Source organism: Microtus ochrogaster, linkage group LG4 (genome assembly GCF_000317375.1).
Source record: "Microtus ochrogaster isolate Prairie Vole_2 linkage group LG4, MicOch1.0, whole genome shotgun sequence".
NCBI lineage: Eukaryota > Metazoa > Chordata > Mammalia > Rodentia > Cricetidae > Microtus > Microtus ochrogaster.
Window position 1 is genome coordinate 21274242 of NC_022030.1, and position 13277 is coordinate 21287518.

A 13277-nucleotide genomic window follows, 5' to 3' on the forward strand; every position below is an offset into this window, starting at 1 on the left:
CTGGAACTCCAAGGAGGCACATTTCTGCTGTCTCAGGCCTTATATCTGCGGGCATTTGTCGCAGGACCCCAGGGAAACAGACACTTTAAACATGTTAACAAAGCAAAGTGACTCCCTGTAGTCTCAGCACTTGGGTTGCTGAGGCGGGGGAATTACCATGAGTTTGAAGTCAGTCTGGACTGCACAATGAGTTAGCACTTGTCTTAAAAATGTAATAACTTTAGTCATTCATATTTGTGTTTGTTTTTAATGTGTACAAAACTTGAAAGAGAATTTGAACTAGGTACCATTTTTATTATCATTTTACAGGAAACTTAGGCATGAGGTTGTACAGTCTCAGGACCAACCAGGCTTCTTTCGGGCAGCCTGGCCTCAGGGCTCGGCAGCGTAAGTTTTACCTTCACCACCCTGGCCAAAGTATTGGAGGGTGTGCAAGACGGTTCAGTGGGTAGAAGTGTCATTTGCCAGGCCTGATGGCCTGAGTTCAGTCCCTGATGCTTGAAGTGGTGGAAGGAGAGAGCGTTTTCACACACACACACACACACACACACACACACACACATACAATAAGTAGACAAATAAGCAAATAAAATTAAGGAGCTATTTTGCCAGCTCGATTTTGTGCCACATCGATGGTAAGTGTGCACCTACTCCATTTTCAACTGAACTTGGGTTCCCATACAATTCTGGATCCTGGGAAGTCCAAGAACTTAGTATGGCACCAGCTTAGAGCTTTGGTGTTGGGTCCTGTGTGGTAGACATGGCCAAGAAGAGCATGGGAGCTTTCAAATGGAAAATTCAGAAAAGTATTTTGAGGACAGATTTTCCCTCACCAAGCTAACACTTCACTCTGAGAACAGGTGATATGTGAATCCAAAATGGCCCCCCTCAGGTTCATATTTTGAACATTGTGTCCCCCAGCTCAAGACACTGTATTCAGGCTATGGAGATCTTAGGAGGAGGGGCGTAACCGGCAGAAATAGGTCACTAGGGGCAGACCACGGAAGGTTACAGCCACCCAGCTTCCTGTTGTGTTCTCTCATGTTCCCGGTTCACCATGAGGGAGGAGCCCCTAGCATGGACACCAAGACTTCTTCCAGTGACCCAAATCCACCTATTTTCCCTTAAACTGTTCCCGGCAGGTATTCTGGTCACAGTGGCACAAAGGGCAGCTGTTTAGTTGGAAGCTCCGCTCCAGTCTACTAATGTAGGCCCCATATGACAAAGGCTTTCTTTTTTAAGGCTATCCGTTTCAGTTTATGTGTGTGTGCCTGACTGGACATATGTGCACAGCATGTATTCAGGGCCCAAGGAGGTCAGAAGAGGGCACTGGGTCCCCCGCAACTGAGGTTACAGGTGGTTGTGAGCCACACTGTGTGCCAGGGCCCTCTGCAAGGACAGTGAAGTACTCTTTACACCTGAGCCACCTCTCCAGCTCGATGTGTGAATTTTTTAAAAATCTTTCGTTTTCTATAAGTACATAGAATTGCAATCCATAAAATGGGGGAACTTGACTCACCAAATAAAAGGTGGGTCAGAGAGTTCTCAGCAACAGGCCTGTGGGCACAGAAATCACTCAAGTCTGTTGGGGGAGTCTAACTGTGGGATAGGAAGAAGCATTCACGCTGGACAGAGAGGGCACTGACGGCCCAGAGAAAGACTCCGTTCTTTGTGGCTGACAGGACGGCTCAGAGCGTGAGGTGACCGCTGCCAAGCCTGACAACCTGAGTTCGATCCTTTGGGACCCGCATGGTGGAAGGAGAGAGCCAACTCAGGCAAGTTGTCCTCTGACTCCCGCATCAGTGCTGTGGTACATGTGAATATACACACTCACACACACACACACACACACACACACACACACACACACAGATAAATGAATTCATACATAAAGAGTAAATAAATAAATAAATAAGGGGAAGATTTATTTGTCCAAGGCAGCAAATTCAGTGGGGTTACAGCTGGAACATGAACAACTCTGGGGCAGATAAGTCAAAGTTCCAAACCCCAGTCAACTTTCCACTTCCTGATAAGCTTCAACCCTCCCAAGACCACATGAAGCTCAGGAAGGACATGGTGACTAGAATCTCCTATCCCCAGGATTCTTGCTCTTACTTGCCAGCAGGGCCTGTTAGAGCCTTACCACCATTACCACAGACCTGACTGTCACTATTTGTTTATCCTTCTGCCTTGACTGTGGGCCAAGGTAAGGTTACCAAGGCAACTGTGCATGGTGATGGCGATGGTGGTGTCAAGCCAGAGGAAGTGGGCTCCTCATGCAGCTCCTCCCAGCTTTGTTCCCCTGAAAACATGCAGGCATCACCAGTTCGCTTTTAAGATCTTTCCTGGCAAGCAGTGTGGAAAAACACCCCAAGCTCAACTTAGCCAACCTAGGGAAATGACAAACATTCTAGAAAGGGTAAGCTCGTCCTGGCTTTGACCCCAGTAACTGGCTGCCGGCATCCTGCACAATGTCGGTGTCACGATCAGTTGTGACCATGAAGTTCATGCTAACAGTCCTTTGGAAATACAAAGCAATAGCTTCCTACAACAGTGACTGGGCACTCGGGTGGTTACTCCAGCCGAGGAAAGCTTGTTGCTTATAGGATCCCCTTAGAGTCCCTAAAATCTCTTACAACTGTTGATGCTCAGCAGATGAGGCCTGGAAACAACAGCAAGAACTTTATCTGTGGCTTAATTCCTGTTTTCTTGCCTTTCTTTTTTTCAGTATTAGAGTTTGAATCTAGGGCCCCATATGTGAACGTAGGTGAGCCATACCCCCAGCCCCTCACTGGGGGATTCTAGGCAGGGGTTCTACCACTGAGCTATACCCCAACCCCTCACTGGGGGACTCTAGGCCAGAGCTCAAATACTAAGCTATGCCCCCGTCCCTGCTTTTACTATTTATTTTGAAACAGGGTCTTCCTAAGTCTTCCTTGACCAGACTGGACTTGAGTCCTCTCTGTAACTCACCCAGGCCATGTCCTTACAGCTCTCTTGCTCCAGTCTCCTGAGAGGCTGCTATTAACAAGCCTGTATCACCAGGCCCAGGTTAATTCCTAGTCTGCACAGGCAGCTGACAATGAGTGTACCAGTCCAGTGGGAGAAGAGAAAGCCTGGGACGTTATTATGACTGAAAGCCTTCTGAGTAGCTCTGTGGGAGCGCTGATGCTGAACACAGCCAGAGCTTGGGACTTTCACGACCACAGACAGCTCAGTGAGCTTCCAAATTGTAGTCTTCGCACCTGTCCTTCGGTCATGGCTAGAGTCTGTCTCTTGTGGTCCCGCCTTACTGCTTAAAACAGCCAGGGAAGGTTAGACACTACCACAGGATCTGCCCAGAATCAAACATCCGCTCATCGGAACTTCTTTGTTTTGTGCCTTCATTTGCTTTGTCATGATATCACCAAGAATGTGGTTGAGAAGGACCTGACAGTTTGTCCCTAGACACCTGGTCAGCACACAGAACTGCTTCAGAATTCCTGGGATGTGAGCGAGAATTGAGAGTAGAACATCAAAGGAACTGGAGACTGGTGGCATGGCTGGTGTGTGCCTGTAACCCCAAACCCTCGAGGAGCTGAGGCAAGGAGGACAACAAGCAGCTTAAGGCCAGCCTGGCTATATAATGAGACCCCCTTCTGAAAAATAAAAACAACTCGAGACTTCCCGAAGCGGTAAAGAGTGGGGTGCGGTCTGGCCAAAACCAGACACATTTGATACAGAAGCCTTTCAAGTACAGAGAATGTGGGTGAGGTGTGGCAAGAAGTCAAAACTTGTACTCAGGAAAAGATTAAAAACAAAATAAAACAAATCAAAACGAAAACATAAAACCAAGACCACAGTTCGCTGGAAACAGACAAATCTTGCTGTGACTGAAGGGCCCGTAGCCACCTTGGTACAGCGTATTGTTTATCAGGAATACACAAGCCTGCTGGGCTGAGCCCCACGCTGGAGTGAAGATGATCTTGTCAGGGAACAACGCCTGCACAGTGGTCCTCGTGTGGGGAATTCTAGAAAGGACATTGTGTCCCCTACCCCATCTCATTTGGGACTCTGGTGGGCAGTCTCATGACCCTGTCTGTCACTCCTCTGAATGTGGCGAGGAAGACAAAATGCGGAGGGGCTCCACCGATTACAACCGAAATGTTCCCCAAAAGGCCTGGTGCTCAAAACTTACTTTTCAGTTTGATGTTATTAGGAAGTGGTGGAGCCTATGAGCAGCCGAAAGTTATGTCATCGAGGCAATGAAGGAGGGACCCAGGCCCCTCCTCCTCCTCTTTCATTTCACAGCTGAGTCCCAAAGTGACCAGCTTCCCCACTACCTCCACCAGAAAGTGCTGGTTCATCACAGGCCCACAGCAGTACAGAAGATTGTCCCAAACCTTTCCTCTTTATACATTATCAGTGGGGGTCTTTGTAACAGTAACAGAAACTGTCTTAGTTGGGGTTTCTATGGCTGTGAAAAGACACAATGACCATCGCAGCTCTTACAAGGAAAACATTCATTGGAGCCTGCTTACAGTTCAGACACCGAATCCAGTATCGTCATGGCAGGAAGCATGGCAGAATGCAAGCAGACATGGTGCTGGAGAGGTGGCTGAGACTTCTACATCCAGATTGTCAGGCAACAGGAAGAGAGAGTGCCAAACTCTCTGACTTGAGCATCTGAGACTTCAGAGCCCATACCCTAGTAACACACTTCCTCCAACAAAGGCACACCTACTCAAACGAGACCACACCTCCTAATAGTGCTACTCTCTACGGGCCTATGGGGGTCATTTTCATTCAAACCACCATAGTGAGAGGGGCAGCATTCAACTCACAGAACTTAAATATTGGGAAAATAGAGGGGTGTCTTATCCTGCTGTGCCTCAGTTTTGTTTTTTGTTTTTGTTTTTTTTTTTTGGTTTTTCGAGACAGGGTTTCTCTGTGGTTTTCGAGCCTGTTCTGGAACTAGCTCTGTAGACCAGGCTGGTCTCGAACTCACAGAGATCCGCCTGCCTCTGCCTCCCGAGTGCAGGGATTAAAGGCGTGTGCCTCAGATTTTATTTCTATACTATTCACTTTTTCTCTTAAAAATATTTATTAATTTGTGTATATGGGTGTTTGTGCCCAGGGAGGACATAAAGGCAAACAGGAGCTGTGGGAACTGGAGTTACAGGCAGCTGTGAGCTGCCTTGTGCGTGCTAGGAACAAGAGTAGTCAGAGTCCTAAACCACAAGCCACGGCTCCACTCCCACACAGGTGCTGCCTTACTCACCCTTCTGTCACTGTGAAGAAACCTCAGAGCACACCTCCAGATACACACTTCCTTGATCAAGGCCACACTGACGTGGGATAGCCTTTTGGATATGTGGTGTTTTTATTGGTTAATGAATAAAGCTGCTTCAGCCAATGACTTAGCAGAGTGCAGCCAGGGGGAAATCCAAACTGAGATATTTGGAGACAGTAGGCGGAGTCAGGTAGGGAACATGCAGTTACTGAAGGAGACAGATACCAGGCCTTTACCAGTAAACCACAGCCTCGTGCCAATTCATAGATTAATAAAAATAGGTTAATTCAAGATGTAAGGGTTAGCTAAAAATATGCCTGAATCATTGGCCAAACAATATTGCAATTAATACATTTTCTGCATGATTATTTGGGTATGAGCAGTCAGAAAGCGAACAAAAAGTCTCCGCCTACAAAATGGTGCCCAATGTGGGTCTAACCCACGTGGCCAGCCACACACTTCAGGTCCGGGTGCTTGTATGCCCGCATGGGGTTAAGAGAAAAGTAGCTGAGAACATGCTGCCACTCAGCACTCCTGCTGGGGCAAGCAGCTGGGTCGGGTCTGCTAGGCATTCAGAAGCAGAAAGCCATGGAGGATTTTCGATACCATGCACAGAGACATTTTCCAGGCCACACAGCACCCTGCATGGCAGATTTAGCTTTTACTGAGCCAAGAAAGGTTTATGTGCTGCCCAGGGCTTCCCAGAGTTAAGGTGGAGAGCACAGCTCCCACCCAGCAGTTCCAGAGCTGGCAGGAAATGTACTTTTGCTGTAGTAAAAGGCCAAGAGAGGTGGAGCCAGCATCCAGGACTGCAGCAACCACATTGCTTACCATTTTAAAATGTTCCTTGTCAAAAAGGATTTCAAATACACAATAGAACAGAATCAGACATAAAAGACCTCTAAACAAGACACAGTGTGTTTTAAAAAAGTGTACATAGGCTTGGGAGAGAAAAAGAGTATAGACAGTTATAAAACAGTAAAAGTAATAAAAAAAAAAGAGCACGGACAGTCATAAATTAAAGAAGTAAAAATAATATAATAAATGTTTAAAATAACAAAATAAGCCATGTAAAAATAAAATATACAGAGAGTCTGGATTATGTATATTATTATGTTTTCTTTAAATTTTTGACTACAAAGAGACATTTGATTCTGGGGGCTGCTAAGTTAAACCACCATAAAGGTATCTTAACTTCAAAATTTGGGTTTAAAGATATGTTATTTTTTTAAAAAAAAAAAAAGAAAGAGGTTCTGTTTCTGTTTCCACAGAAGATAAAAACCTATGATTTTCTTCCAGGCTAATATGGTTTGATAAAAGAAACAACAAAAAACAGTTTAAAATAAACAATGCTCAAATTCCCAAAATGACTGCTTGTAAATGTTTATTTTCATTTAAAGAGGGTAGATTATCAGTGGTAAATGATCACAGTCAATCTCTTTCTAGGAAAAGGGGAGATATGATATAGAGATGAATACTTTTCATCGGTACAGACTTTGGTCTATTGATACAAATTTAAGGTCAATTTGTAACACTGTGTTGCAAGGAGAGGGCCACTTGTTCTTCCCAGCCTCCCAGCTAGCTCGTACCCAAAATAACCACACAGAAACTGTATTAATTAAAACACTGCTTGGCCCATTCGCTCTAACTTCTTATTGGCTAACTCTTACATCTTAGTTTAACCCATTTCTATTAATCTGTATATTGCCACATGACAGTGGCTTACTGGCAAGATTCTAACCAGCATCCATCTCAGGCGGAGGATCCATGGCGTCTTTCTGTCTCTGCCTTCCTTCTCCCAGCATTCAGTTCCGTTTTCCCCACCTACCTAAATTCTGCCCTATCAAAAGACCAAGGCAGTTTCTTTATTCATTAACCAATGAAAGCAACACATAAACAGAAGGACCTCCTATACCAACTGTGTATATGTATTTCTTCTCTTATTTAAGGTATTGCGTTTGTGTAGCTCACTTAAAAATAATATATAGTTAAAATACAAGTTAATAGATAGTCATCTATAATAGTCAAACTGTAGTCATGTTAGTTAGGTTTTCTAGATATATAGAGATATATTTAAGTTAGATAATCTTCAAAATTTCAAATACCTACAAAATATGGCATATAAAATACTTTAAAAACTCAGACTTTGCTTGACAATGAGACATGTCTGCTTCTGGCAGGCAGCACCAATTACTTCAGAGAGATTGATGGGCAATGAAGAAGCTTATCATGGAATTTGCCTTCAATGTGACAAGGCTATCCGTTTGGGCAAGAAACTGCCCTTGCCTGGATTACTTGATGGTATGCTGTATAAATGGACATGCAGGACACACACACACACACAAAAAAAAAAAACTGCCAGATATTACAGGATACAGAAAAGGCAAAACAGATCTTGAAATTTCCAGCTTCGTAGACAAGTCTGCCAGATATTATAGGCTTGTATGCTGAAGATGGATGCCCCAACATTACAATACAGTCTAGGCAGTGAGATGTTTCTGCTGATTCCAGAGTTTTGGAAGTTGCTTACAATGTACTTTCTATTAACTTAAGTAATATTATATCCTTCTGGTGTCTTTAATGGAGTTAAAGACTAGATAATTATAACTATGGTTTTCCTTCATGATGATAAAAGATAAATTAGATATAAAACTTTCGACTCACAAAGAAATAGACTAAATATTGCAACTATAATTCTTGCTTGATAACTGTTTTGTATATGTAATTTTACTATGTTAAAGTTAAAAACTTCCTTTTTATTTATATAGGAAAAGGAAGATGATGTGGGATATCCTTCTGTACATGTGTTGCTTTTATTGGTTAATGAATAAAACTGTTTCAGCCAGTGGCTTAGCAGAGTGTAGCCAGGCAGGAAATTTGAGCAGAGATATGTAGAGAGAGTAGGCAGACCCATGTAGCTGCTGAAGGAGACAGATGCTGGATCCTTACCAGTAGACCACAGCCCCGTGACAATCTATAGATTAATAGAAATGGGTTAATTCAAGATGTAAGAGCTAGCTAAAAATATGCCTAAATCATTGGTTGAACAATGCTTCAAATAATAGAGTTTCTGTATGATTATTCAGGTCTGAGCAGTCAGAAAACAAACAGTCTCTGCCTATCCCACACCTCCATGACGAAGCATTCAAACATATGAGCATACGGGGCCATCCTCATTTGAACTATCACACAATACTTTCCCAGTTTTCAAGGTCATTGGACTCAAATGGCTCAAAAACCCAAGGTCATTAGGTTTTGTTTTTTCTTTCTCCCTGGGGCCCCATTTCTGTCTCAAGTGTACACTAACTGAGAGTCCAGCTCTCCAAAGAGTCAGTCAATTGAAGGTCCTAAGCCCAGCTAGGATGGGAAATGAACTGCTGGGTGAGGTGAGGGACAGTGTGACAGCTAGATGCCATGGGTCAGGGTGGTCACCCTATACTCATTATAGACTTCCAGGGTCACCGTATTTCACCGGGTGCCCACTGGACCATCCCTTCAGAGTTCTCATGGTCCCACTAATGAGTTTTCTCCACAGACCTTTCAATATTTCACTATGAAACATTTTTATCTTTTAGTGTGCTCGTGCATGTGGGTGCGTGCTTCAGAACATGTGGAAGCCACAAAACATCCTTAGGTATTGGACATTTCCTTCCAGCTTAGATGGGGGTCCCTCTTTTGTTGTTTGTCCCTGTGAATACCAGGCTCGCTGGCCCCACTGGCTTCTGGGGATTCTCCTGTCTCTGTCTTCCACTTGGCCACAGCAACACTGAGATTGCAAACACATGCCACCATGCATGACTTCACATGGGGTCTGGGGATTCGAACTTAGGTCCCTGCACTTGGGTAGCAAGCATTTGCTCCACTGAGTGATCTCCCTAGCCTTTCTCTGTAAAACATTCTTACTTCAGCTCTCCACTGGCCCAACATTTGCTCAACCAAAGGCTGAGCCTTCTCACTACAAATGAACAGGCAAAGATCATGCATGTCATGAGGGACAGCGATCCCATAGGGTTGTGGTTCTCACCCTTCCTAACAATGTGACCCTTTAGTACAGTTCCTCATGATGTGGTGACCCCAACGACAAAATTATTTCATTGCTACTTCATAACTGTAATTTTGCTGTTGTTATGAATTGTAATGTAAATATCTGATATGCAGGATATCTGCCATGTAACCCCTGTGAAACGGTCCTTTGACCCCCGGAGGAGTTGTGACCCACAGGTTGAGACCACCATTTACATATGGAACTCAGTTTCCACACAAAATTCATTTGTGTTTTATATATATATCTCCTATGCATAACCCAAGGTAATTTTATTTAACATTTTAATAATTTTATATATGAAGCAACGTTTGTGTACAGTGAACCATTGTAGTGGGATTTCAGATTTTCATACCAGGGTAAGGCCTGTGTGGCAAACATTGTCGAAGAGCAAAGGAGTAGAGCAGTGAGATTTTCACTATTAATATTCCTCCCCCTTTTAGGACCAACACTGACTCTGATGCAAGCGGAAAAGACAAGGATACTTCATTCTGTGTAGGGATAACGTAACTGAGCCATTCTTGTAGCCCGGGTTTATGTAGTAGGCCAATGGTAATCTCTCAGAATCAGGCTTACAGAGGTGAGATAGGGTAGCTGGCAATCAGCAGCCCTCTGACTTACCCAGGCACATTATGCTGACTCCATTCATCACAGAAAAAAAGAGTGCACTGTCTACAGATAGAAAAAAATTAATACATAAACTGTAATTCATTTCTGCAATGGAATATTATACACCAGGCAAAACAGATGAAGCATAGCTAACCTACAGCCATATGGAGGGATCTTAGAAAAACCCTGGTTCTTCCTGTCTGGGTTTCACATTTTAAGGTTTCAGTGACCGACCCCAGTCAGTAGTGATCTAGAAGTATTAAATGGAAAATTCTTGAAGTGAGTACTCCATAGCTGTAAATTGTGTGCCACTCAAGTGGTAGTAATGAAATTTCGTTCAGTCCTGGCCTGTCCTACTCAGGATATGAACCACAGCTTTGTCCCATGAAGTATCTGTTATGCCTCATTTTGTTACTTTGTGTGTGTTCCCCAAAGATAAGGGGGACTGTTTAATGCTGAATGAGAAAAGCAAGTCTCAGAAGATGGTACATGGTATGTTTTAATTTTATAAAGCTCGAGAGAGGGGCTGGAGAGATGATTCAGAGGTTGAGAGCAGTGGCTGCTCTTCCAGAGGTCCTGAGTTCAATTCCCAGCAGCCACATGGTGGCTCACAACCATCTGTAATGAGACCTGGGGCCCTCTTCTGGCCTGCACTACAGGCGTACCTGCAGGCAAAACACTGTATACATAATAAACAAATAAATTTAATAATAATAATAAACTAAAATGACTTTGATTTTTAAAAAAAAAAAAACTCAAGAGCAAGACCAATTGAAAATACATGGTTTGGCTGCATCAATGATGTTGGGAAATTACTGGAAAAGTAACTGAATACTGCCGTCCAAATGGAAGGTCACGGAGACTTCTAGAAGAGAGGCCAAGTGGGATGAGTGTAGTGGTAAAATACTGTGGTGAAGTTCCTGAGGGATGCAGCGGCCACTGCGGGTGGTTTAGGACAGTGGCAGGTGGGAGACCACGGGGGGGGGGGGGGGGAGTCATGAGGGGCAAGGGAGACAAAAACACCTCACTTAAACTGTGAGGAATGCTGAGAGTGTGCACGACAGTCAGGTGGGGGCTGCCATCTGGCCATTAGGGTGGTCCCTGAGCTTGGAGGAGCAGCCCTGGGCAGCACAGAACGGAAGCTACACAGCAGGCCAAAAGAGGCCTGGTCAGTGCAGTGATTATTAGAGGGCTGGACAGTACAGTGAAGGACAAAAGGGAGGGAGACCTTCCTAGGTGCCCTCGGTAGTACGAGCACCCCGCCTCCCCTCCCCCGCTCTACACTTTTCTTCCAGGAACAGCTGGCCAGAGGGTAACAGGACTCCAGTCAGACACGCTGTTCCGTTCCGCTGTTCCGGCCTGAAGGTCAGGAGTCTCAGGCCCAGCCCACCTCAGGGAGAGAAGGAAGGGCCTGGTCTTGTCTTATTCTAGAAGTCTGAACCCTGTGAGACAGAAGGGAGAACTCACAAGGTAAGGTCTCAGGGTTCTAGCGTGCTAGCAAGGTTCAGGTGGGCCTGGGAGTCAGAGTCCTCCTCAAACTAAGAAAAAACATCTTTTGGGCTCCACCCTCCCCCTCCCTCCCCAGTCACTCTTCCCTTGTCCCTGGTCAGCTAGCTGGATTGCAAGAAGCCTATGCTGTGTTCTCCAGTGAGCAGACACAGGCTCTGGTCTGGCATTGCCAGATCCAAGTGCTCTAACCGCACAGGTGCAGGCCCTGCTTCCCTCAGAACTAAGCAAGCCTCAGGGCCGCCTTCCCTTTGTTTGTCTTGGCTGGGACTTTGAGAAAACCAGGGAAGGAAAGTCCTAGAGTCTGCCTTTCTCTGTCCCAGCTTGGCTAGCCATGATGAAGCCCAGTGAGGTTTGGCTCTTTTCTGGCCTTGTGTGTGAAGGCGACATGATGTCTGGGCCTCAGAGTACAGCCATGGTGAAGGGAAGACACCCAGCCTGGACACATGAACAGCTGCTTGCTGAGCTCTCTGCGAGATCGGAGCTGGGCTCTGGGTGCCTGAGTCTCGGCACCGGATGTCCATTCTGGGATATTTTATCTCTAGAGGACTTTTAGAAAGCCAAGAAAGAAACGGGAGCTTGGAGTCCTGAGGCAGGATGTCAGCAGGGGTGGGGGTTTCACCCAGATCTCCGCCATAAGCCCCCTCCCCAACTGTACTTGGACAAGAGCTCTGTGTTTCACTTCTTGCTCTCCCCTAGGGACCACACTGCTGTCCACATTCCTCCTCATGGCTGAACTCCTGCCCCTGCTGTCTTGGACTCCCCAGGAGGCCCAGGGAGGTGACCAGGGCTCACCTGGTTCTCCGGCAGAGCAGCAAACACAGGCTGACAGTGTCCAGGACCTAGCTCCTAAATCCTGGAGGCTCTTGGGGGTGCCTGCTATTCACATAACTCCATCCAGCGATGTGGAGTCACCTCCAGGCTCCCCAAGCCCACCACGCTTTCAGAGAATGAAGACTCCGGACCCGGAGTGTCCATCTCAGGACAGGTCAGACTTGGAGATGGGATGGGAAATGTCTTTGTTTTGTCTCTTCCTATGGCCTCAGCTCAAGTGTGGGCTCCTTTTGGTTGGTGTGCTGGAGAGTAGTCAGGGTCTAGCCTGAGCCCACAGAGTCTCGATTTGAAGCTATGAAACAGACATATATATTCATTATGTTTCTTTTACATGTAACCAAATACCTTAGAAGAAGAAATTACAGAAGGATTTTGTTTGGGCTTGTTATTTGAGGGTACCATCCATCACGGCAAGGAAGGTACAGGGCTAGAAGGATCTGGAGGCTGTGGCGGCAGGAGCAGAAGGCTGCCTGCCTGCTCACATCTCTCAGGACCATGAAGTGGAGAGATGGGAACACCAGTCTTTTGTTCTCTTTCTCTCCCCCCCTCCGCCCAGGAGTAAGCTACACACATTCAAGGCTACTCCCCCCACCCCCTAGACACACTGGAAGTTATTCCTCATTAGTGCTCTAGAGATGCATCAATCCAGCGAAGTCAGCAAAAGTAACCATCACAACCAGCAAGGCTCAGGAACGTGCATTGGGACCAGTGACTGTGAGTCAGGACCTGGATTAGGGCTAGGAAGAGAAGGTAGCAAATTGCAAACAGAATTTTGTTTCCACAAGGAAATATGCTGACAATAAAAATGGGTGGGGGTGAAGGCTCAGAGGTTAGGAGCATGCACTGCTCCTGCAGAGGATCTGAGTTAGGTTTCCAGCAGCCACACCAGGCAGCTCGCAGTCACCTGTAACTCCAGCACCAGGGCATGAGATGCCCTCTTCTGGACTCCAACACAAGCAATCTCTCTCTCTCTCTCTCTCTCTCTCTCTCTCTCTCTCTCTCTCTCTCTCTCTC

The 13277-nt window shown here is 45.7% G+C and overlaps 2 protein-coding genes across 2 annotated transcripts in view; one reads left to right on the forward strand and one right to left on the reverse strand.

Moving 5' to 3' along the window:
• LOC113457658 (zinc finger protein 420-like) overlaps positions 1-13277 on the reverse strand; it is a 1205902-nt gene that overhangs the window by 59008 nt on the left and 1133617 nt on the right. The window lies entirely within an intron of this gene.
• Gramd1a (GRAM domain containing 1A) overlaps positions 11254-13277 on the forward strand; it is a 27232-nt gene continuing 25208 nt past the window's right edge. The window contains exons 1-2 of the mRNA XM_005361192.2: positions 11254-11393; positions 12129-12417. Coding sequence (XP_005361249.1) covers positions 12158-12417 — 260 coding nt within the window. The 5' untranslated portion in view covers positions 11254-11393; positions 12129-12157. The remainder of the gene's footprint in view (positions 11394-12128; positions 12418-13277) is intronic.